Source organism: Chelon labrosus (genome assembly GCF_963514085.1).
Source record: "Chelon labrosus genome assembly, chromosome: 5".
NCBI lineage: Eukaryota > Metazoa > Chordata > Actinopteri > Mugiliformes > Mugilidae > Chelon > Chelon labrosus.
Window position 1 is genome coordinate 10,689,507 of NC_140341.1, and position 26,748 is coordinate 10,716,254.

Sequence of the window (26,748 nt, forward strand, 5' to 3'; positions counted from 1 at the left end):
TAAATTCTTTATTTTACACATAAGATTAATAGTGTTGGGCAGAGAGGATATGAGACGTTCCCTTAGGAAACAGCTTCTAATATAGTTTTACCACCAGGATACCAATCCACCCACACTTCAAACCTCCTCTCTTTCCCATCAGAGTCTATTTCTCTCGCTCTTGAGGGCAGTAGCAGGATAATAAGGTATTAAGGACTGGTGGAGAAAAACAAATCTACCGCCGTCTGCTTCATTTTTTTCCCCCTAAAACTCACAGGTCTGGCAACTATGTTTCCAATCTCCCCAATTTCCATCCACATGACGCCGGCTTACAGGAACCAACTGTGCGAAGTGTCGGCAGGTGAAGTGAGGAGAAGGAGGGAGGGTGAAACAGATAAGAGAGAGGTGAGACAAGGCGGGAAGGGATGAGGGGAATACAGCTGCGGTGTCTTGAGCGTGGTGGAGCACGGAGAATGAACACGCTCATCTTCATTTTCGCACCCGGCTCGGCTCTGCAAGGCTGGACTCACTGCAGCTGGTCTATTTTTGTGGAATCGCCGCCGCCGCACAGCAGAGGAAGGGATCCTGTTGTGCGGTGTCATTAGCCGCCAAATGATACATACAGTGCGGGGACGACGTACAGTGCTTCATTAGAAACGTACAGGACACAGCTGACAGCAGCTCCCTTCTGCAATTAACAGCTTTTTTTTTTACTTTTTACTGTCAATTTAAAGTTTCCACGAATCGAAGAAGCCGGGAAAATAGTGACGTGGGTTGTTAGATCATCATCATCAATGCAATAAACAGTCAAATGACAATTACATGCACAAAATCATCATTTGAGAAGTGGGAAAAGATTAATATTTGCACTTAAAATTCCCTATAAATCATTTAACGTGTTGAATTAGGTTAGTTTGTTTGTAACACATCCATGCCTAGTTATTATATGGTATATATTACCACATAAAGGACACTAAAAGGGAATATAATCCAGATTATATAATTTTACACATGGGTTCACATGAGTGGAAACGTGACTTTAATACTAAAATCCATTGTAAAGCATTGCTATCAGTGTAATTAGCTGGTAGAAACTGAGAGACAGTGGCGCATTTTATAAAATATGAACACATCAGACACTGTAAGCCATTTTGATCAGGCCGCTTTGTAATTTCTGCAAATGTATTCAAGCTATAATTCTATTTTGTGAAACAATCTGCATTCTGTTCACCACTGGAAGCTATCTTGTCATTATCCCGGAGAGAACGAATGGAGTGTCTAGTACAGAAAGGAAACCACTAAGAAAAAAATCAATATATCGAGCCGGGTAATATCCAACAATAATAGCCTGACTCCTGAGGCCTGTTTGACAAGTACGGAGCAATCTCCATGAAGTAGATGAGCACCTGAGTAAAAGGCAAATAAAGGCTTTAAAAGCTTGAATTCTGCCTTATTGTCAGTCTGTGTTTGTTCTCATTAGCAAGGTTTTCATTTGGGATAATAATTGTTCCTCTAAATGCTGGCGTGAGACACTTTTTTTAGACACTTCCTAGACTTCATTGTTTCTGACCTTTAGATGTATGATTGACACTGAACGGAACTGGGGCTAGTTTCTTTCTGAAGCATCAAAGTTTTTTGTAACATTGTTGGTTGCTACCAGAGATTCAACACACAAATGTTACTTCAAAATATATAGAGATTTATCTGGCCCTGATTAGTTTATTGGCATTAGAGTGCATTTGTCAAGGGCTTGACAAGGAGATGGTTGGATGTACTATAATGCAAAATGCAGAAACTTAATTGATCAATTTCTGTCCTGCTACGGATAAAGGGTGTTATCATCCTGGGGGACACGGAAAACCTAAAAACACAAGAGGTTTTAAATCTTAAGTGATCTCAGTACTGCTTCTTGCCATTCTTCTAGTTCCCTGCAACAATCGCATACTTGATTCTGGAGATTTCTTCAGCCTCGAAGGCTGCACCGAAGCTCCAGTTTCAGGGAGAGCAGATGGTTAGCTCTCAACTGATGTTTAATATCAACCTTTCGAAAGAGAAGTTTCTGCTTTTTGAAGTAGTTTCATAATTAACCCAAGATGTTTGGACTGTGTGTTATTTTTTACATACGTTAGCAAGAGCTGGTGTGTTTGCACACACACTAATCAGGCATAACATTATGACCACCTTCCAAATATTGTGTAGGTCTCCCTTGTGCCTCCAAAACAGTTGTGACTCATCAGAGAATGGACATGGGCCTTCTGAGGGTGTCCTGTGGTGTCTGGCAACAGGATGTTGTTAGTGGGGGGCCTTTGAGGGGAGGGGGCTCTGTGGATCATCCCAAAGACACTTGATCAGTTTGGGATCTAGTGAATGTGGAGGCCAGGTCAACACCTTGTGCTGTTTTTCATGTTTTGTGTCAGGCTGCATCCTGCTGGGGATGGCTGCTGCCATCAAGGAGTGTCATTGCTATGGGGTGGGGGTGCCTGGTCTGGTCTAAGTGGGTGGTACATGTCTAAGTAACATCCATACGAATGAATGCCAGGTCCAAAAGTGTTCCAGCAGAACATTGAATTGTGAAAAGATGGTCAATGTTATTTACTTCTCCTGTCAGTGGTCTTAATATTGTGGCTGATCAGTGTATTTACAGTGTACTACTTGTATGTGTGGGATCGCTAAACCTTTTGCTAAAACATGAAATAATAACCTGCCTAAAATCTTACCAAAATACCAACTTTTACAAAACATTTCCCAATGCAGCATTGAGTAAAAAAACATAAATTAACGTATTGTTCACCTTTCCCACTGCACATGATTCCATCGGAGGACTCACAAAGCTCCTTGCTCTGGGCGTCGCTCATGTCACAAGACCTGGGGAACTGGCACAGCTTCCCGAACCAGCCCTCCTCACAGATGCACCGTCCACATGAACAGTAACCGTGACCTGGCGGTGGAGGGCAGAAGGGCCTTCATTTAAAGGAGACAGAATATGGAGCGCGGCCATGAGAAAATACCCTAAACACATAAAAAAAAAAAAAAAAAAAAAAAAAAAAGTAAAGCATAGCAAAAGTCAAGAGAAATGCCAGTGGAGGAAAAAAAGATACCAGTAAATCACATAAATACAGAAAGTTGACAGTGCAGACAGCGAACCTTGACACTAATAGGCTGTACAAGAAGGCAGAGCCGCAGGAAGATGAGAGAGACGCAGCAAGCTTATTGTATTTCCCCGGGGGACATGAAAGGAACTGTCATCACTGGTCTTGTCCCGTCCTTAATAAATCTCCAGTGCTTCAGAGAAAGATGAAAAAAAAAACAAAAAAGAATGGCAATGGTGGGAAAAAAAACACACAAACACACAAGAAAGCACAGTTTAATTGGTTGGAAAAAGGCGGTCGAGTGCTGGGATGCCTTAATAGCCGTCAGCATCGGCGTGGTTTTGACAAGCGCTATAACAATTAGGCCCTCCTTCATCTCCAACAAGACCCTCGGATCACTCTGCGTGCTTACGTCAATATAAATCGCATCACGTAGAGGCGGTCGCGTCATTGATTGATTCCTTTATGTTCACATCTGGTAACAGACCCCAGGTTGAAGAGGTGGTAATGAGCTGAGCATTTATCCATCATTTTCGTCATTGTAAATCCATACCGAGCCGCTGGAAATAGTTTGATGTGGAGGTGTATTGATCCAATCAAACAGCTGTTCAGTTCGGTTGTGCTCTTCTCAGCCACAGACTCGACGTCTCTTAAAGTCACACAGTCGAGACCAGAATTTGGCACAGAATTTGCAAACCTTACTCAACCTCGGTTCAGCCCAACTTTCTTCTTACAAAGATTCTCGCAGTTTCTTGCAGCTTTATTATAAAAGGAAAGAACAAGCATGGGTGGTTTCTTCCTTGGACGAATGTCCCACTAAAGCAATTATCAAAGGGATTTTCTTCCATTATATTCAACCACAGTGTTTGGCTAGCTGTCACTGGCTCTCACTGTTGGCGTGCTTCTGAATTTACTCCAATCAGCATCATGTTTAATACTGCTCGCACTGCTGGCCCAACCCCTTAGGAGCGATTTCAACATAGCTGCAAATCTCCCAGATTGCTCTCACGGACTGAATCAATTCTCAGAGGACTTGCACAAACATGTTTCGTCATGCAACATCTCAACACTTTTTTATTTGATTGCTCTGTTTTTCTGACCGAAGCCGGTTAGCTAGCAATCATGGCATTCTTGCAGTGACTTTTCTTTTGGTATTGCTTTGAAGGAGTGATCAAACATTAGTGTGTAATGTAATTCAAATAGTGAGTTATGTGATGACACTTATTGTTAGTGCAAAGGTTAAATTTGTAACGTTTCACTTCATTGCATATTATTAACCTCAGTGCCGCTACTCTTTATTGTTCATTTGCTGCACCCAAACTAAAATGCACTGCATCAGGTGACTGGGAGGAGTCACTAATGTAGTTGCCTTTAAATCCGAACACTGGCGGCCATCTAGTGGTTACCGGTGGTATTGCAACCCGAGTTAAAGAGCAAAACAACAGTTGTTGAATGTCCAGTTTTGCTTGCTGTAGTTTACCCATTGAATATGTCACCTTTGTCGTCATAGCAACATCGTCCCACATAGTTCTCTCTTTTTGCGACGCACCAGACATTTGAAAGCTTTTTAAGAAGAGTTTTGGCACTTTTGAAAACACGCCTCGTCGTATTCTTGCCCGAGAGTTAGCACTCTCACATCTGTCCGTTTTAAAGTTACAGTCAGCCACCATGTTGCTTGGTTTTACTTATACATCTAAACGCTTACTAGTTAACCCTTTATGGGACAAGGGACCATATTAAGTAACTTCCACACACCTCTGCATGAGTGCAACCGCTTTATTAGGTACCACGAAGAAGTGTCCTAATGTTGTCTAATGTGATAACCTGTATATTGACACGTGCCTGAATCAGCACTTACGTTTGTAATGATAGGATTGAATTTCCAAGTATTTCAATGAGTGCCCTATAAAGGGTTAATGCAGAGATATAGCCAAAAAAAATAATACAAGAGCTATACAGAGAAGTGAAATCTGTCATTTTTGCTCAGGGGTGAAACTTATTTCTTTTGGACTCTTGGAGTTTGATGCTGAAGTTTCTATGAGAAAACCTGTGAGAAAGAAAAAATCAAATCTTCACTATCTTTAGGGGTTCACCTCAAACAGAGTATAGCTAAACGCCAGCTATATAAACTTGAAGCAATGGATCATTCCACATTGTCCGTCCCTCCTCACTATCTCCTGATCTCTGCTTCACCCCACTTTCTGGCGCCGTGGGAGTTTTTAATCAATCAGAGGCGTAGAGGCGGCGGACGGTGTATCGAGAATGCCCGCGTGTGTGTGGTGGTCGTGTTGGCGAGAGGTTATAAATGAAAGTAAGCTAGTTTCTGTCTCGGATAGAGTGGAGTGGCAGCCACGGCGGGCCATGCATGGCTGCCTCAATCAGCCAGCCTGGGAGAGCGGTTAATTGCTTTGGAGAAACGGCAACCTGGCCCTCATTCAATTAGTCTGACTGCACCTGCCTTTCACAGAGCATGCATTTAGCATTTAGAGATGGACTGTGGAGAGGAGGTTGATTGTGAAACTAACCCAGTAAAGGTTTGTACTATATTCAGAGAGAGTCTGTCAGGGAGGGTTAAGAGTTCAGAGAAACAATGAAGCTGTGTGAGTGATGTGAGGAAGAGGAGAGAATACTTAGAAACAACAAGGCCGAGAGCTGTTCTGGAATTAATCTCCTAGTTTGAGGTTTTTATTCTTTGCATTTGTGTGCTTCTAGATGGAATATGTCATTACAGGCTAACAAGACATCTCCAGTTTTAAATGATGCATTTTCTCCTCAGCTAAAATGTAGTCTCTTGCCCTCAGCGTCACACCATGCAGTGCAGTTAAATTTACAGTTTAAGATATGACTATATTGTATATGCCAAGCATTTTCTCTTATCTTGGCATTGATCACTGGTAAATATTTCACTTGAACTAGATCAGTGAACAGCCACAGCCTTTTTTTGTGTTGAAAAGGGGCTAGTTGAGGTGGCAGGGAATCGTCTGACGGGAATGTCTTTTGGGCGCCTCCCCTTAGAGGTTTTACCGGTCAAGCCCAGCAGGGAGAAGACACTGGGGTAGAACCAGAATTTACTGGAGATATTTCACATCCCAAATGGCCTGGCAATGCAGAGGGATCCCTCAGGAACTGGAATGTGTCGCTAGGGAGAAGAACTTCGCCTTAGGACGTAGACCGCGTAACCTACGCACATAGCCTACACCATACTTGTGCGCTCATCAGTCTGGCTCTCTCTGTAAAAACACCATCCAAACACTGGTCGGGGCTGTGTCTTTTTTGCCAGATGGATTCATTTTTGTTTCTACTTCCTGCTTCACTTTCAACAGTGGCGACTGAAACTTTCGCCGAAATTTTGCCGAAGAAAAGTCGTACAAATGTTTGCATCTCTGAACCTCCTCAGTTAACCTTTCCTTGATGTGGTCCATCTTTATTGATCCAAAACATTCATTCATTGTCTGTAACCACTTGTCCTCTGAAGCCTATCCCAACACCCTGGACAGGTCGCCAGTCAGACAACCACACTCAAAGCTAGACCAATTTTGAATCACCAATTAACCAGCAAGTCCCCGGAGAGTACCCAGGCACAGGGTGAACACGCAAACTCCACACAGGAAGGCACTAGTCGGCCGGTGGCTTCAAACTCAGAACCTCCTTGCTGTGAGGCATCGATGCTAACCACCACACCACTGTGCCGTCCTGATCCAAAACAACCAATTCGAACATTGCAGAGATGGAGAAGCAGCCGAAAATGCTAAAGCAGAAATATGCTACTACCAAGTGGACCAATCACAGCTCTTGCGGTCTGCGTCGCCGCGATGCTTAGTTCCATTTCTGGGGATGTGCACGTCAGGCTACGGCGTTAGGGTCTGTGTACAACTGCTCTGAAGAAACTCACAACAGAAAAAAATAATAAAAATTAACAAGATTAAAACAGATCTTTATTAAATGTAGGTTCCCTGGTCCCAGCATGATGTACATGTCTTAGTGGCGTACGCACGTAGCAGAACAGCCATCATTAATGTTAGCAGGAGCACAAGTATTAAGTGGGGTGTACATATGGGTTTCAGAGAAGGCAGAACGGAGCAGTGAGAGCCGCAGCCTGCAATCTGGCTGAACACTAATGTCATGCTCATGTCCTGTGGGGGTTAACATAATGACTGGTTTCAGACTTTTAAACACTGTTCATGTCAACGTCCAAGTCATAATTATCAGTCTGCGAAATTTGGATATTTTAAAAGGTCTTGTATTTTATATCAGACCCGGCATGTGCCTGAAAGATTCTACACATACTGAACTCATGGGTGAGCTAAAATCTATAATTTAACCCCGATTTAATGACTACAGCACCATATTGTTAATCCACCGTATTCTTAATCATATAACCATGTATGCACCGATGCAACCATCTAAAACCATACACAAAAGTGACATTCTATCAACACGGGGAGCCGCCTCTTTCCGTCTAATCCATATAACGCGCTAAATGCGGCTTCGGCGTACAAAAGACGCCCCTAGAGGCATAAAAGAAAGAGCACTTAGGCCTTAATTGCGGAGCGTAAAGCCGATATTTTGGCTGCTCTCTCCGCTTCTCCTTTGTATTTGGAGAAAGCCCCTGAGAGCCAAGTGTGGACTGAGCTGGCTGACAAGCTTGTTAACACTGAAGGACTGAATTATACGCACTTGTCTCTTCCCTGTTGTCTGCAGTGAATCCCAAACGTCCAGGGGCGCTGACAGCACCGCGCCATGGTTTGGGAGGTTTCCTACAACCCTCTCACTGTAGAGCTCCGTTCTGTTTGATCCCCGCTTGTCAGTCTGGGTACCCTGTTTAGTGTGACTCTCAGCTTCTGAAAACAAGACCTGCGAGTACACAGGCTTAATTGTCATTTGCCTCACAGCATGTGTAGGGGTATACGTCGTGTTTGTTTGTGTGACTGCGTTGGTGTTTTTTGCAGCACAGACAGGCTCTCCCCAGTAGTCTCGTGAAGGACTGTCTCCACCACACAGCCCGGCACACGACGAGTGCCAGTAAACCAATCACATGAATACTGCATCCAGCTTTAACATAAAAACTCTGATGCTGCAATGCACCACTGATACAAAACAGCACAGCCCGCTAATACATTATAAAAGAGGGGGAATACACGCGCGTACCCGTATAATAGCAGATAAACAGATTGCATTTTTATTTAAATAAATGTTTGCCAAATGAGGTAACACAATGGAGAGCTCGTCGCCCACTGATGAGTGCCCACTGAAAATGCAGAATTAAATTACTGCTAATGTAATCTCCGAAGACAGACATCTGGATGTGAATGCAGAATGACGGTGGCCCTTTTCTACTGTAGTGGCTGGAAATGCAAAGCGCTCTGCACACTTTGGCTGTTGTTTTCACAAAATGCATCAAACACAAACCTTTTTTTTGTTTTGTTTTTCTGGAGCAGCTTGAATATTGCAGAATGTGGCGGGAACAAGAAGGGGCAACCACAGTGCGCTGTTAGATGAAGAGCTGCACAGGACAGGCGGCACACCTCTGACTTCTCAGCGAGGTTTTTTATTAAAACAACAATAGTTTGCTTTAGTTTTGCTGCCCTCAGATTTACCTTTATTATCTGTTGTACTGAACTGCATTTGCTACAGCTGTCTCCAAATCAACCAGGACTGAAATCCTGAAAGATTGACGCTTTAAGAACGCAAATTATTTCTCAAAAACACTGTGCATGCTGTTAAACATTTGAAACAGTTATCATTTATTCGCGCTACAGTCCTTTTGTGCGTTGCTTTCCTCTGTTCTCTATATCTTCCTGGCAGCTGCAGCGTCTTCAGTGGAAACATCCGTTTCAATAGAGCCTCTAAAGTTCTAGTAAGATCTACCCATTACAGTGGCTACGCCCAAAACGGCTCAGATTTAGCGCGCAAACTTCCCCAGACCTCAAACAGAAGCGTTGAAGGGATTACAACAAATTTCTCACAAATTAAGCTCGAGGGGTTTTTGAGGGTTGTGCCTGTGGATATCAATGAGAGCAGATAGGCGCACGCCGTATTGATCTTCAAATCCGCACACATGCCGTTGGCACAGTTTCAAAGCGGGCGAGTGTGTGTGTGTTTCTGCGAGGCCTCGTATTTAACTGTGGAAGACAAGAGGCACAGCAGGCGCCAAGATTTCACGTTATTTGGTGTTGGCAACTGAAATGTTTTTAGAAGAATCATAGTTCTGTTCTTTGTTTAGTCTTGGTTTTATGGAGGCTTCCTGGATAAGTATTTCAGGTCAGATTCAACAAACTCTCTTAGTTGCATTAGCTTATTTGACAGTTTGTCTCCTAAAATTGTTGTTTAAGGCTTCCTGTTCTTCTGTTGACCGGTTTCATTCAACAAATATGACCCAGCAAGAATTTAAAATTGCAGAGCTGCTGTTACTCTGCCGGAAATGAGCTGAGTTATTCTTATTTTTTGGTGTGTCTCTGTGCAGATAATCTATAAGCTGTACTATTATTCAAATGGGGTTGAGGTTAGGAGATTCAGTTTCTGCTACTTGGATGTTTACATATTTAGAGCCCCCAAGTACGGTGGCCCTGAAGGTCAGAACACAACAACATTTCAGAATTACATTTCAGATTACGGAAAGGGTAGGGACAACACTTCTTGTTTCTGCTTGGACAGAACCCGTGCTAAAATGTAAGCTGATGTGATTGGTTGTTTCGCTGCCAGTCAAGAAATGACGCTTTGTGAATGGTCAGCTATGCGGAAATGTAGACACTGTGATGTGCTTTGAAAGCAGACAACATGTAGTGTCCACATTGTGGAAATAAGTAGGAGTTATTGCCAAATTTCTGCTTGTCTTGCGGAAAGACATTGGCATTATTGAAAGAGGCCGAGGGGACGCACAATGAGGACATAGTGGCCCTGTCTCCTCAGTCCTAACTCCTTCAGCCATGCTTTCAGAGTTCCGAGGGACGTGTTAATCTCATGATGGGTTGAAAGCATATCAAGAATGACATTACGTGTATGTGATCTTTCAAACTATTCCTCTATTAATGCCATCTAGTGCTGCATTCTTTACAAAGTGGTTTAAAACTCGTGCATGGACACAGTGGAGTAGAAACAGCAATGACGTTACACTGTCAGGTTCTGTCCAATCAGAAACAAGAAGTGTTGTCCCTGCCCTTTCCGTAATATGAAATGTCGTTGTATTTTGACCTTCAGGGCCACCGTACCCAAGTTTGCAGTGAAAACAGAACAATAATTCTCATACCAATGGGATGAAAGTGTTTGAAACATATGCCAGTGGTTTTTTGGGTGGGAGGGTCTTTGCACAGAAAGGACAGAGCTGTTTTCTTTTTCCATATGCTGTCTGTCCCAGACATTTAATTTGCACCAGTTTTCTTGTACTCACAGTACATTGCCATATATTTACATAGATTACATGCACACTAATCAACAGAACTGCAATCAACAGCTTCCTGCACAAAAACAGTAACATCTCCATCTCGACAGCTTGAGCATTAATATAAAAATTCTCCATGTACCGACCCAACTCACAGAGCCCTGAATGGACACAAATATATTTTTGTGAGTGAGTGTGTGTGATCTCACCTCCACAGACCTCTCCACTGATGTCTTCACACTGACGGTCGTCGCACTCACAGTTTTTGCCATGAACACGACTGTCCCCAGGTGGGTGGCAAGTACACTGTCCACACTGGCACTGACCTAGAAAAAAAAACACAGAGACGTTTTCTCACATCTGAGTCGTGTTTCACAGCAGACTTGTGTTTTTAATGGTTGTTTCAGCCGAATAATCTTGCTTATCCGACAGTGTCTCGCACCGTTTCTACATTTTCTGTTCCACCTGCAGGTCAGGACCCGCATGACCCGCGTGCTCACTGCAGACGTATGCAATGGATGATTTTAAAAACCTAATCTGCCTGACGACATTCCTTCTAGCCTCGACATTTCTGCATGTAAATCGCTCCCTCCAACAAACACCCACATGGACTGCGCGTCTACGCACGCGTCAAGATGCTGCTATCCCACTTCAATCAGCGAGCTGCCGGTGAAGAAGGCCACAGGGGAGGTTACTGAGTGAGCGTGCTGTCTAATGGTGAAGCTCATTAGAAAAACATCATCTAGTCTGAAGTATCATTGGAGGTGTGCAGCATACCTGCTCATTGATCATTTCACCAGACTGCTCAGAGTTATTTTAATTAAAAGCTCAGTGTAGGCCTCACGCATATATTTACTTTATTTTGAAGCTACAATCAATATATTAGCATGTTATTAATGGTTTTAAACACAATATAACCAAGTCATCTGGTGCTATAAGTACTTATCGATGTAGAGTAATTGTCAGTGATTATAATTTTGTATTCTAACAACCGTGTCTACACTAAGAACCAATTTTGAAATAATTCTGGTCGGAGATTCCAGCTTAGCTGTTCACATGGGTGCTACATAAAATGACCCGATAAGATCTATGTGTTCACATGCCCCAAAACATCTGTCAGAATATAACTTTTTTTCACATGCGAGAAGGAAATAAGACAGGAGACTTGACAAGACGGAATTCAATGAACAGACCAATGTTTTACATAGTTTCACACTTAAACAGTTTGCTGTTTTGCTACCGCCATGTTTCTGTGTCTAACCTCGCACAATGTTTACATCACATGAGCCAAGAATGCATTTATTCCGCCGTGACAGAAACCATGGATCAAGCGTTTACATGGTTTTAAGGCGCTACTATTTTACTGCTTCATGGATCGTGAGAGGTCTATCCCTCCCCCTCAATCCGTTCAGACCGTTCTGTTCCAACTGAGTAGCTATCTGATGCTTTGTTGTTCTGATTGGGCTATTTTTTGAGTTTTTGTGTTTTCTGGTGTAAGTTTTTGCAGTGTTTTTTTTGTGTTTGCAGCTGTTGTTAGTTTTTACAGTGTGTGTTCTTATTTGCTGGAATTGTGAGTTTTTGCAGTGCGTTTTTGTTTATTTGCAGGTGTTGTGAGTTTTTGCGTTTGCAGGTGTAAGTTCTTGCAGTGTTTTTTTGTGTTTGCAGCTGTTGTGAGTTTTTACAGTGCGTTTTTTTTATTTGCTGGAGTTGTGAGTTTTTGCAGTGTTTTTTTGCATTTGTGAGTTTTTGCGTTTGCGGGTGTCGTGAGTTTTCACAGTGCGCTTTTTAATTTGCATGTGTTGTAAGTTTTTGCAGTGTCTTTTTGCGTTTGTGAGTTTTGGCAGTGCGTGTTTGCGTTTGCAGGTGTTGCGAGTTTTTGCAGGGCTTTTTTGCGTTAGTGAGTTTATGCAGCGCGTTTTTGTTTTCGGTTGTGTTGTGAATATTTGCAGTGCACGTTTTCTCAATTTGCCCATGTTTTGTCTACTTGCACGTGTTTTCTCCAGTTTGCATTGTGTTGAGCTCACTCTGCCACTGTACTTATAACCATACTGTCGTGCATTTACCTGTTTGCCTCCACTTCTTTGAGAACATACTGTAAGAGAAGCCCCGTTCCTAACAAATGCATCAATAAACAACTATATCAGCTACTCACGTTGACCTCAGGCCTTGGACATTGTTTTGCATACAAACTAACTGATGTTGCTGATATGTCTTCTGTTAATTGTTCTTAAAGATAAAATCGTGTTGTGTTTTTCTCTTTAATAATATAACTCATAATGCATTTGCATCAATGTAATTTGCAGGTGCCTAAGAATGCAGAATGCATTTTTAAATACTTTTCTACTCTGTGCTTGTCCAACAAAGGAGAAAGACACAGTTGGTCACCTTTAAAATGTTCCTATTTACTGATGCTGCAGACAAAAGACACCCAGAAGGGCTACAAATAGGTAACCTGCCCTCCAAGAAAGATAATTGCACGAAGAGAATTTCCCAGCTCAGGGAAGACAGATGGGTGAAACACAGCACACTGAGTGCCCCTCTTTCTCTTTCACCCTCTTTTTTATTGAGCTGGGTATGTCCTTTTTGCACAGTCATTATTCACTCTGAGTATTTCCCCTGTTTGTATCCCTGCAGGGTACATTCACAGGGTGTTTAATGGCACTAAGTAACACCTAGAAACATATCTATATGTGCCTGGCTTTACATCCTATGATGAATCACTGAGTGGAATTAGTGGAAATATATTTAGAGCAGAACATGAATTTACAAGACGGCCACTCGACTGACAGCCTTATCAAATGTGTTGTCCATGTCACATCACTGTCACTTCCTTAGGACCACGCGCACACACACACACACACAACTACAGCAAGCCCTCTTCCTGTTTCACATACAAACATACCACCATCTGCTCTGGGGACTCGGTTACCCTAGCAACCGGTGATGTCATAACACCCCTGCCTTATTGATTATCTCTGCGTTCGTCAAACCCCGTCTACGCCTGCGTACGTGTGTGTCGATGTGTGTTGAATTTGTCATCCTGCCTAAACAGAACAACGCCTCAATGAGTGTGTCACATCTGCAGACACACCTTTAAATGTTATTTTTTTGTTTTTATCAATTTCACAAACGCATTGCAAATTGTTTTTTTATTATTATTTAGTGTGCAGAAAGCTGTTAAGGCGCTCTGCATTAAAGGCATTGATTGGATGGATGCTTCCTCAGTAGGTGGTATGTTTAAAAAATGGTCGCCCATGCAGCAGGGGCTGGGATGAGAGTCCAAGCCGGCTTCCCCTAAGGGAAAACTGATCTTTATCCTAATGCAAAATCCTCCAACATGAATAGATAATTTATGGGGAAAAAAAGAATGGTAAATTCTTCAAACGGCATTTTCCCATTGTGTAATGATATGCACAAAATTCTTTTTGTGAACAGTGAATGGTGTTTTAAATCCAGAAGTCTCTGTAGAATAGTCCGGAGTCTTTTCTTAGTCAATATAACTTAATATTATACTTCATATTGTACGGTCAGTCGCTATACCAGAGATATATTTTAATTCAAATAGTCACCCTCTATAAATTATGCACAATTTCACTGGACCTCAAATTCAAATTAAAGACTTCAGATGGCCACAGGGATATCAACTTAAAGCAGAAGCCTCATACATTGTGCAGTAGTAGTAGTAGTAGTAGTAGAAGTAGTAGTAGTAGATCAGCTGTAACTGGGACTTGTCACAGAGGAGAAAAAGGTTTATGCTATTTTTTTTTTCTTTTTTGAAGTTGTCAGTGTGTGTGCAACTTTTCCATCCAGACTGTGTCACATTTTCAGAGAAGTGGTCTGAACCCAGTGGGAAATGCATGTCCAATTGCGCAGCAGTGCCTGATCTGCATAAACAAAAACCACAGCTGTGACAGCCCTGTCAGCGCAGAGCTGTGAAACTGACACACAGGCACATACATTTGCGTTTCTACCGCCTTACCACCTAAAACTCAACGAAAAACCTTCTAGCTGCAAGGGTCAAATTTATATGTACTCACGGATATCCACTGCACTGTATAAAACAGAAAAAACAGACCACAATTAAACCTGGATATTGGAAATAACTAGACTATTTCTTCTCTTTTGACTTAATTCTGTGACAGCTGCAGTGAGTCCTGCATCACACCAAATAGAATAAATTTAGTCTAATGATGGCCCCTTCTGTGCTTATGCTGTGCCCGTGTGTCTCATCTCGTGAGTAAAAGCGACTGCAGCACCGATCGACTTGGAAGCACTGACTGATCAGCAGTGGTACTTGAGCACCAATACTGGGTAAAAATAAATAAATAAATACACTATTACAAGTCCCACATGAAAAATCCTACCTAAATAAAAGTGTGTAAGCCTGAGCAATGAAGTGTAGTCACAGTGTTAAAATAAAAAATGCCGATTTGCTCCCTGTGATATATTATTACATGTGGCGTCATTAGATGATTAATACTGAATCATCGGTGTGCAAGCAGCATGTGGAGCTACGTAGGTTACTTTATATAGAGTTTAATGTACAGACACACCGAAAAAACGTGACGGGATCGTGAGATGATTAACGGGAGAGGAAATAAGAAAAGTTCCGATGCACAAGTTCTGATGTTTTCTTTTGCCGGAGTTTTCCTCCAAATTTTGGTGATATATTGGGACATTTTTTGAAATGAGAGGAAAAATGAAGGAAAACACTGACTATTTTGGTGTATTACACTGAAATGTGATAGTCAAAAAGGACTGAAAAATCACTGGTTTTATAGTTGTGTCTGGGTTGTATTTCAAAAGCTTGCTATATTATTCATTGTATAATCTTAATCTTAAAGGGGAACTACTGTTTTTTACAACCTGGAACTTATTTGTGGCAAAAAAATCCGATCATTTACTCACCCATATAACTTTTGTGTCATTTGGAGTCGTTCGGACGATATTTAGATTTGCGTATATCCATATAGTGGGAGTGACTGGGGCACCGAAACGCAGCCTCTAAATAACGCGTTATCTGCCGCGAAACTCGTTAATTTTACTAATATTTTGTTATGATACGCTAGTGCTATTCCCCGTTGAGTCTGGAGTTACCTGTTATCATCATCCGGGGTCTGTAGGTCAATCTACAGCCCCCGGATGATGTCATCTCTGAGCGCTGCGCACACCCGCGACGGTCGGTTTGTTTACCTGTAATTTGCTACTGCTAGTTTTTTTTGCAACATGGCTGAATATTTTTCAGATTCTGAGGTTGTGGACGAACCATAGCAGTGGCAAATTACAGGTAAACAAGCCGACCGTCGCGGGTGCGCGCGGCGTTCAGAGATGACATCATCCAGGTCAGAAGACATCATTCAATGACATGTAGGTCAATCTACAGACTCCAGATGATGATAACAGGTAACTCCGGACTCAACGGGGAACAGCACTAGCGTATAATAACAAAATATTGTTGAAATTAACGAGTTTCATGGCAGATAATGCGTTATTTAGAGGCTGCATTTCGGTGCCCCATTCACTCCCACTATATGGATATACGCAGATCTAAATATCTCCCTAACGACTCCAAATAACACCAAAGTTATGTGGGTGAGTAAACGATTGTATTTTATGCCAGAAATAAGGTCCAGGTTGTAAAAAACAGTAGTTCCCCTTTAAAGGTAACTAGCAACTATGGTGGTGAAATGCATGTATTGGAGTACAAAGTACATTGTTTCCCCCTGACATGTAGTAGAACAGAAGTATAAATTAGCATACAATAGAGTACTATAAGTAGCTGAGTAAATGCACTTAGTTACCATCAAATGTGTTTGATAGATTGTCTAAAACAAATGCAGAAAAGTGAATATTATTAGTGGGGATAGGTAATCAATCCATTTTGCTATAGAGACAGAGGATTTCATTAGAAAGGTAAATGCTGCCTTTAATACACAGACTGTATGAATATCTGGTTAAGACCAATGCAATGAGAGATTCTCTGTGGTTAGATGGCGGAGAATCGTGCTGCAAAAGGTATGTGCCATCAAACATTAACAACGAGACAAACAGTTAATGTCTACTAGAGGCCACTCTGAAGAGAGCAGAGAAAGGAATCCCGAGAATCAGCAGAAAGATGTTGAAAGCAGGTGTTTCCTTGAGGAAATACCACGGCATAAAGAATGTGCTATCCACCAGCGCCTTGTCTCCATCTCTCAGGAAGAAGGGCTCTGAAGCTGCTGTTTCAAATTTCAAGGCTTTTCCGCTCAAGCTGCCATCTGCACCAGCCGCATTCATCCATGCCTAAGTGATTTTCTACGTCTGTCTCCTTTGGTTTCTCTCTCTCAGTCTCTTACTCTCTCGCCCTGCACCCTGTCTTTCTCTCTTCCTCTCTTTCTCCCTCTTCTTTTCGGCTCACACATTTCCCATCGAATATCCCATGCAATGAACTGATACAGGCATTCCCTGCGAAAGAAAGTAAAGAACGGCACGCATGCACACATTTTCCGCCCTAAACGCTCCAATATGCATGCCCTTATAGCCCGACAGTTTCCCACCTTGCTCTGTTTGAAGAGGGGCAGTGAATAGTGCGTTCAAACATTTATGACTAGTAACAGAGGAGGGGCAGACATTGTGAATTTATGGCATGCACAGAATGCTTTCAGCATGCTGGGAATATAAACTGTTGGCTTTTGCAGAAATTCTTGTTCTGTGGAGTAGTATCTTCCAGTTTTATTCCTATTCCTGATCAGAACTGGTTCATAGAAAAAAATAAAAAATAAAAAATGTAATTCAACAATCTGCTAGTTGATGGAAATGTGCATCATCAGCTGTTAACTGAATGGAGCGGGGGGAGAAAAAAAAATACAAGCTTGAAAAGGACGCATTCATGAATCCAATAATTGCTCTGCCGCTAATTTAAAGTTCCATTTTGTTGCAGCATTTGGAGATAATTTAAAGGTGCTGCTGGAGGAATTAAAGCTAATTAACTCTCCCCACACAAATCTTTGCTGTTTCATTATGTGAGGGCGAGCGACGTGTCCTCGACCCTGTTGTTGTGGCATCGGTTGAGGCTGCCACAGTCAAAGTCCGTCCAAATGCAACGCGTAATGAAGAGTCATAATATTAAAAGGGAACCAAATTGGTTCTATTTTGAGTGTGCGCTCGCCGTCACTGCTCCAATGTCAGCCTGTGGGGATGTTTACTTTTTAATGCAGTTATCTCCATGGCAGCCGTATGTGGTTTCATGTGCTTGATCTAATCAGCTGCTTTCTCGACCGTGGTTGTGAGGGATGTCCGCGGCCGCGGTAATAGCACACAGTAGACGGCGGCGCACATTTTCCCTGTTTCCATTTGGAAAACAGTAGCAGTCGAGAAGCTACGGATTCCCTGCTGGTCTCTCCCACAGTCAAATGAAACATGAAATCAATGCTTCACATTAAACCCTGACAAAGCCACGGAGCCCTGAGACCAAGCAGGTTTTGTCCTCGTGGTACTGCCCACTCGCCAACTACATTAATAGGCTGAATCACTATGAGAGCAACATAATACAGCTGGCTTTACTGTACCTTTACAGAGACAACAATGTTTAGGACAAAATGAATAGAGTAGAGGTAGAGGTGCACTGAACAATGGCTCATACAGCAGAGTAAAGTTGATTGATTAAGGCTGCATCAGTGTAAAATACAGATACAAGAGACACCTAAGTGTGTGCTGCAGAGCCACTAGGCAATTTTTCTTATTAACTAATGGCCGTAGCATACTCTGGAACAATGCAATATGTCAGTCAGTAAGTACAACATTGATGTGCTTATTGTGCATTGTAAACTCTGGATAAAGGTGCAGGTTAGACCAATCAGCCACAACATTAAAACCACTGACAGGGGAAGTGAATAACATTGACCATCTTGTGACAGCTCAGTGTTCTGCTGGGAAACTTTTGGACCTGACATTCATTCATTCTGTTACCCACCTAGACCAGACCAGGCGCCCCTGTCCCAAAGCAATGACACTCCTTGATGGCAGCAGTCATCCCCAGCAGGATGCAGGCACATACACAAAAACGGTTTAGGAACAACTCAACAAAAACATGAAGAACAGCACAAGGTGTTGACCTGGCCTCTAAATTGACTAGATCCCAAACTGATCAAGTATCTGTAGGGTGATCCACAGAGGCCCCTCCTCTCAACCCATTGGATCCAAAGGCCCCCACTAACAACATTCTGTTGCCAGACACCACAGGACACCGTCAGAAGGCGTTCATCAGAGAATGGACATGGGCCTTCTGAGAATATTAGGTCATAATGTTATGCCTGATTTTTTAATTTAGCTTTAAAGACCATGAATCCCTCCTCCACTTGAGTGGATGAACACACTTGCTATGCCATAATTTGTCTTCACTTCTGGTTTCTCAAAACATTAAATTCCTCCTAAACGATCAACAAAAATCAGGTTTTACATAAACCCAAGGAGAAATATAAGCACACAACAACTAAGCTTCTTTTTTCCTGAGCCACAAATAGCTCTTTAAAAAGCCTCCAGTTGATTCAAAATGCCGCAGCAAGAGCATTGACAGGAATTAGCAAGAGAGATCATATTACTCCAGTTTTAGCTTCTCTTCACTGGCTCCCTTTAAAGTCTAGAATAGAATTTAAAATCCTCCTCCTTACATACAAGGCCCTTAAAGGCCTAGCTCCATCGTATCTTAAAGACCTTATTGTACCATATCATCCCAGCAGATCACTTCGGTCTGAAAGTGCAGGCCTACTTGTGGTTCCTAGAATTTCAAAAAGTAGAATGGGTGGTAGAGCTTTCAGCTATCAGGCTCCTCTCCTATGGAACCAGCTCCCAGTTTGGGTTCGGGAGGCAGACACTCTCTCTATTTTTAAGGTCAGGCTTAAGACTTTCCTTTTTGATCAGGCTTATAGTTAGGGCTGGACTAAACCATCCCTTAGTTATGCTGCTATAGGTCTAGGCTGCTGGGGGACGATGCACCAAACACATGTCCTCCTTCTTTCTTCTCTCTCCTCTCTCGCATCCTCCACTTTCTTTTCTCTGGCACAGAGCTCTTGCCCTCTAATTTCCTATATACTACTAGTCATACAATTCTGTGCTATTACTATGTAGAATGTTTACTGCTGTGTGTGTCCCACCCCCCTTCCCCCCCCTTCCCCCCCTTCCCCCCCTTCCCCCCTCTTCCCCCCCTTCCCCCCTCTTCTTGTGAGTATCTCTGGCCTGGAGTGGTGTGTTTCCTGTGGAGCTCTATACTACATCTGTTGTCGTGGTCTCATCAGCCTGCCTAGTCTTCATGGAATCCTGAAGTTATCCACTCCTACCTGAATGAACAATTCTCCAACCTGCCTATGATTCCTCTTACATTTTCAAACTGTCATGTAACATCATCAGTTTGTATCATAAGATTCCACATGTACACTTTAGTCAGATATGTGTATCTATGACAGATGTATGTTTATCTTGCTGTTCTCTTCTCTTCTCTCTTTGCTGTTCTCTTCTCTCTTTCTTCTGTCTGTACCCGGCTGGCCTTAGGCAGATGGGTCCCTCCATATGAGCTGGGTTCTGCTTGAGGTTTCTTCCTGTTAAAAGGGAGTTTTTCCTTGCCACCGTTGCCTTCAGGCTTGCTCTGGGGGTTTCAGGCCGGGTTTTTGTAAAGCGTCTTGAGACGATTTGTATTGTTATTGACGCTATATAAATAAAATTGAATTGAATTGAATTGAATTGAATTTATATTCTATCCACACAGGCCGGTGCGAGCAGTTACTGGGGAGCGAATCAGGAATGATGTGATAATTAATAAATAAGTGGCTCCTGAGTAACTCCGATCAAAGACTAAACAAAGCAATTAGTTACGAAAGACCAGACGTGGAGATGCTATATTGATGAATCGTCGTTCTCCACGAGCAGTTCTTGATTAACTCTGACCCATCCGTGGATCAGCAGCACTTCATTCATTACTTAACCATTAGTTTTGTGCAGCTTGAGTTGAAGTGACAGAGCTTATGAAAAGTTTAAAGTTGGTCGATTTCGGCAGCGGATAAAGAGATTTGCAAAGGTTTACCTGTTTTGTTGCAATAACTCCGTGGAGCCGTGTTATGTTTTTGGATCTGTCTTTTGTCCTCCAGAGACTACAATGTTGACGAATCTGCTTTTTTTTCAGGCTTCTGACTCTACTGAAGCATGACTATAAACCCAATACTTTTTTGATTACTCGACTCAGAATGAGATTTTTGCCTTATGTATTAGTTTCATGTTGTTTCAGTTTAATAGAAGATGTGGCCAGGGGTGCCTAAGCCCACTGCCTTAAAATATTAAATTTGCAAACGCTGAGTAATTTACGCCTCTCTTTGTTGACTGAGAAGCTTTTGGCTATGTGCATTTGTAATTCGGTGTAATCTTATATAAGAGTAGCGGCTAATGGTCTCATTGCATGTTTTACCTCTGCACAGTCCTTCAGTGTCTTTTATTCGTCTTTTGTTTTGATCTACCATAAAGAAAATTCATATAGAATTTATTTTTGTATACATACTATGAACAATAAAGTCATTTATGGACACTCAAAGACAAAATGACGTTCAATTAAATTTAAATATTTCTGTCTGCTTTGTTTTGGTTAAGCTCTGCTCACTGGTTTGAAATGTCTACGCACCAATCAAAATTCAGCCATATCTGAATATACACTGATCAGGCATAACATTATGACCACCTTCCTAATATTGTGTGGGTCTCCCTTGTGCCTCCAAAACAGTTGTGATTCGTCAGAGAATGGACATGGGCCTTCTGAGGGTGTCCTGTGGTGTCTGGCAACAGGATGCTGTTAGTGGGGGGGGGGGGGGCTTTGGGTCCTATGGATTGAGGGGAGGGGCATCTGTGGATTATCCCACAGATACTTGATCAGTTTGGGATCTAGTGAATTATGGAGGCCAGGTCAACACCTTGTGCTGTTCCTAAAGCGTTTTTGTGTGTGTATGTCTGTGTCAGGCTGCATCCTGCTGGGGATGGCTGCTGCCATCAAGGAGTGTCATTGCTATGGTGGGGGTGCCTGGTCTGGTCTAGGTGGGTGCTACAAGTTTAAGTACTATCCACAAGAATGAATGCCATGTCTAAAGGTTTCCCAGCAGAACATTGAATTGTCACAAGATTGTCAATGTTATTTACTTCTCCTGTCAGTGGTTTTAATGTTGTGGCTGATCGGTGTACGTATGTCATTCAAATCCCACCCACACACAGGGTAAAAAAAAACAATGTTGTAGCTTCCACAACCTAATATGTACAGTATCGCCCTACTTTTGCCTTACTTTCATCCATCAACCGGCTCATGGGTGCAATGCTGGGACGAGCGCAACCTGCACCTTTGTTTTGTTAGCGCGAGTGTTGGCTCAGTATCTGAATGTAATATTAGTATCAAGCCTAACATTTGGATGCTCCAAGAAAACAAGCTTCCTCTGTGCAGAAGGGCCACTAATGAAGCGTAGAGTGCGCTGTAATAAATCTAGACACATCGACCCACAGCCCGTTCGACAGAGAGAGAGAGAGAGAGCTGTTCCAGACGTGGATTACATTGTTGCCGGCTAAAAGTGCCCCTTAATCTGTCTCTCACACAGCAAACATGCGCATGTATACATGTGCATGAGCACATCACAGTAGACAAACCAGACAGGAGATGAATGCAAGTAAGCGCAGCACAAACATGCACGCACATAATGACGCCTAATGATGATACGTGTGACACAACAGACGAGCAGGTGAGATCAAGGTCAAAGGCGTAATAACATTTGATAGCCGGGCACGCTCGTGTCATTAAATCCCTCTTAAGGTCGGGTGAAAAGATGTGCAACACTGGAAGTGGCCTATTTTACACCAAGAGGTGGGAGCCGAGCACAGGTCTGCTGCGGTAACCATGGCAACTGGGGGATCAGGTACCTCGTCCGAAGCAGGGCAGACTGGACGTTCCTCTGCACTTCTTCAGGCTGCTTTCCAGCGACAGGGAGCAGGACAGAGGGTGCTCGCACTTCTTCCCCGCCCATCCATCCTTGCAGTCACACCTGCCGCAGTTACACTGGCCGTGACCTGCCGAGAGGACGGAAGAAGAGGTTGCGGGAGAGCAGAGGAGTGAAAGGAAGTGGTGGGTTTGTACAAGGCACGATTTAAATAACAGTGCTCACAGGGGGGGAAGAGGCTGCATTAAGTGAAGTAAGCACACCGAGCTGGTGGGAGAGGTTATGGAGCCAAAGGGACTGGTGTGAAAAGAGGAGAGGGGGAGAGAGGGAGGTAAAATTCTTTCTGGGACTGAAATGATTAGTTTAATGAATAGTAGGCACCATGGTAGCGCCTATTAATTAATTCCCTGGAGAAACAGTGGAAAGGTCATTTTCCCCATTCCCCAGTTTATTGCAGAAAGTTCACTTTTATGGCCGTGAAGCTGCACCAAAGTATTAGCAGCCTGTTGCTGTGCTGCTGCAACGTGAAGGGAACAGCAGTTACTCCAAGGTAACTGGTCCTTGTAGCACCAGTAGCTGCACATTGTGAACCAATGATTTGGCCACTTCTCTTTTAAAGAAATAGTTCAACATTTTGGACCCCCCAAGAGTTTGATGAGAAAATTAAAATTACCTCTGTGCTTAAATATGTAGCTGGAGCAAGCAGCTAGTTAGCTTAGGTACGTTTAAAGATGAGGACCGTCGGGAAACCAAGCAATGACCCCCTGAGGGTGAATCATGAAGCATGTAATTGCCAAAAACCACAGTTCCTATTGAGGTAGGGCCCAAAAGTGAGTCAGACGTTGGACTAAACCTCTGTGACTTCACCCCCAGGATTCCTGAAGACTGGTTTTGTTGGATTGCTGTGGCCTGACTTTGCTCAGCTCGTGGCTAATGCAATAAATGGTCAAGAGCGTGAGTGGAGCTGAGGTGGGCTGGCCACTCCTAGGCAGTCGACCTGTCCCTCAAATCTGCAAGGCTGTCAATTATGCATAACTTAGATCCAGGTGAGCTGTCACCTTCCCCTCCAGGAGTCGTACAGGTGAAGCCATTGAGTGTCCATCTTTATGAAGAGGTGATGGGGGGAATCTCTGCGTCTCTGTTGCATAGCAGGTATGTCAACATTTTTTTTTTTTAATCCAAAAAGAGCTCGCTTACCTGAGCAGAAGTCGTCCGTGTATCGGTCGTATGTCGCGTGACAGTTCCTCTCATCACACTCGCACGTGTCTCCGTGAATGTCTCCCCAGTCGCCGGACGGATCTACATCATAGCAGCTGCACTCCCCACAAACACAGGTCCCTAAGAGCCACCGCAAATACCGCCACACAAATGCATGCGCTGTAAATCCACAAAGTTTTATATTCTGCAGGGCACTCCAAATGAGCCCACAATATGAATTTAACTGGAAAAAAACTTTTGCTTGCGCAGATGTGGGCAGTTGTAGGAGGAGATATTTCTCTACTTGTGCAAAGGCTGCAGCCACAAGGGTAAATTGTCTCCCTTCTTCTATCTTATCTTTGTATCTGTGTCTGTCTCGCAGTTTCTCATTTGCTTTACATCTCGGCCAGGGCATCGGCTGAAACAGCAGCCAGTGGAAATTTCATTTTCTCTTATCAGCAGTGACAGAGCACGGGGAACCCCGGGGGAGCCAGTCCAGCTGGCAAGCCTGTGGGCTGTGACTGGCGCATGCCTGGCCCCTGGACCTCGGTCCGCTCTCCCTCACCACCTCATAACTGCGGAGTCCCGGATTAATAGACCCGTGCACTTTTATGTCTGCCACAAATGTCACAGCTGAGCTTCACCAGTGCAGATAACCACACCGGTGCTCGTTACTGATCATAAATGTTCTATAAACACTCAGGCGGCATTAGTAAATGCATTAAACAACCACCGTCTTCACGCAATAAGCATCATGCAGTCGTTTTTTATTGAGAAATCAAACGTAGAAGTGTGCATTTAGCTTGAGGCGGATATAATTTTCAGAGCACGGCAGTTAGTGCATCATCGTCTGAGGAGGAGGCCTAAATCCTTCACTCATTCATTTCAGAGCGTGAGCAGGAGATGGATGTCACTGTTGAGCAAGATGAGGGAAGACGGAGATGTTATGGTCTCATGCACCTCTCTGAAATCAAATCAGCCCTCTATTATGCAATCATCTTCCTTCATCCATTGCCTATAATCACCAGGAATTACCTTCACAGTGAAGTAGGATTAATCTAGAGCAAAATGGTTGCATGTCACATCAGGGTAGAAGATGAGGATTGTTCTTATTATAATCAGCACAGAATGGTCTGACTTCTGAGAACTGGTTAGCAAATATATGGAGCAGACTTAAAAGATGCTTCACTGTGTTTACCACTGTTATATTTAATTCAGATTGCACAATGGTGACAATGTTCTTGAACATTTTTTTGCAGTGCAGCGCTGTTTTTGACCAGTTTGCCGTACAGAATCAATTCAAAAATGATGTAATGATGTAGCTACATTTTCTTTCTGTTGGGCTACTTCACCCTGAGCATTGCTGTGTCAGTCGTGCACTTAACCATAAATCACAGCTCTGCTATGGGTCCGCTGTCCATGCAGCCTACCATTTCACCCTACAGCTTAGCCAACCCTCAGCCAGTCCGCTGTAATTAATTTTAGAGAGATTCATTGAAAGCCCACGGGATCACTTGAGCTAGCTTAGTGAAGCCATTTCTCTAACTGCCTGTCCGCCAAGCTCTGATGACTTCCAGTAGAGTTTACATGATTTTTTTTTTTTCGTCTATTTTCTGTGTTCTCAGTATCGGTTTTCATTCGGCACCATGTCGTCTTTCATTCTCAGTGTTGAGGGTTTTTCATCTATGATAGTAAACTCAGAGAAGACACAGCGACCAGAGGTTTTCTTGTCATACATGGCCTCAATTATTCTGTTCCACATTCAAAATAGTATTTCACACCCACTGACTTTACATTAAAATGAATGTATAATTTGTCCGACCCCTTCGACGCCCAGTGCTAACAAGGTGAAATCTTTCTTTTTTGAATGTCTTCACTGTTAAACTCTGACCAGACCAATATTCTAAACGATTAAATTGCTGTTTGCTGTTAATGTAATTGCTTACACATTTATATATTTAAGTGCAAGCATTTCAATATCAGTGGTTAAAGGCAACAGGAACAAGGTCAGCGTGTATCCTCAAGAGGAGCAACCAAAACAAAGACACATTAAAAAAAAAAAAAATACTGTTTCTCTACTTCCATGACTTGATTTATTCCTCCTCTTTACAACCCTAGTAAACAGACAGGAAATGAATTTGACCCTGGTATAATGTTTGCTTCCTGTTGCCTGGCAACGTAATTCTACTGATATTGTTATTATAATGCTGTGGATTTAATCTGTGGTAACAACCATAAAAAAATAATAATTCCTGGCCTTTTTTTTTAATCATTCCTGAATTTTAGGGCTTTGTAAACAACAAGTAATCAATATCCATGTAATGGCTGTTACATAATGGCTGATGTACTTAATTGGTGTGTAACTGCTGTAGAAATTAAACAAAAATAACAATTTTTAAACCATTTCAATATGACGCTCCAAGGCTCTGCATGCTGACTTTGAAACGGGCAAACAGACCTCTGTTGCTGCAGATCTTGCCATCTGGAGATGTGCATCTCCGCTTGCTTTCCCATGGGCTGATGTCACACTGGAACTCGCATTTGTCTCCATGCCAACCGGCAGCACAGTAACAGTTTCCACAGTAACACTGGCCGTGGCCTGGAAGCAGATCAGAATGCGTAATGTGCAACAGCTGATGAGTTCCGTTGTGTTGGATGTGTGACAGATTGAACAGTCGGTTAGATTTCACCAATTCTTCCTCATTTTAATGTCCAGGTGTTGAGATTTTATTTTTGAGATTTTTTTTTATTAAATTTTTCAAAATAAATTAATGTTCATTACTTTGACGATGTAAGTGTATGTGAAAGAAAAAAATATATGATAGGAACAATGATGAGATCACAATCAAATGCTGAAGAGGCAATGTTCAAGAAGACAAGTCAAAAACTTGAGCCAGCATGCTTTACATAGTTACAGTTGCTAAACTATGCTTGGTTAAAGGGGAACTACTGTTTTTTACAAACTGGACCTTATTTCTGGCATAAAATACGATTGTTTACTCACCCATATAACTTCTGTGTAACTTTTAGTTGTTCGGGAGATAATTAGATCTGCGTACATCCATATAGTGAAAGTGACTGGGGCACCGAAACGCAGCCTCTAAATAACGCATTATCTGCCGCGAAACTCGATCATTTCACCAATATTTTGTTATCGTACGCTAGTGCTATT

At 42.7% G+C, this 26,748-nt stretch overlaps 1 protein-coding gene across 1 annotated transcript in view; it reads right to left on the reverse strand.

The window, feature by feature from the left end:
- itgbl1 (integrin, beta-like 1) overlaps positions 1 to 26,748 on the reverse strand; it is a 49,706-nt gene that overhangs the window by 6,641 nt on the left and 16,317 nt on the right. The window contains exons 5-9 of the mRNA XM_084544401.1: positions 26,035 to 26,175; positions 23,577 to 23,717; positions 22,363 to 22,509; positions 10,656 to 10,772; positions 2,771 to 2,917 (exon numbers count right to left, since the gene is read on the reverse strand). Coding sequence (XP_084400527.1) covers positions 2,771 to 2,917; positions 10,656 to 10,772; positions 22,363 to 22,509; positions 23,577 to 23,717; positions 26,035 to 26,175 — 693 coding nt within the window. The remainder of the gene's footprint in view (positions 1 to 2,770; positions 2,918 to 10,655; positions 10,773 to 22,362; positions 22,510 to 23,576; positions 23,718 to 26,034; positions 26,176 to 26,748) is intronic.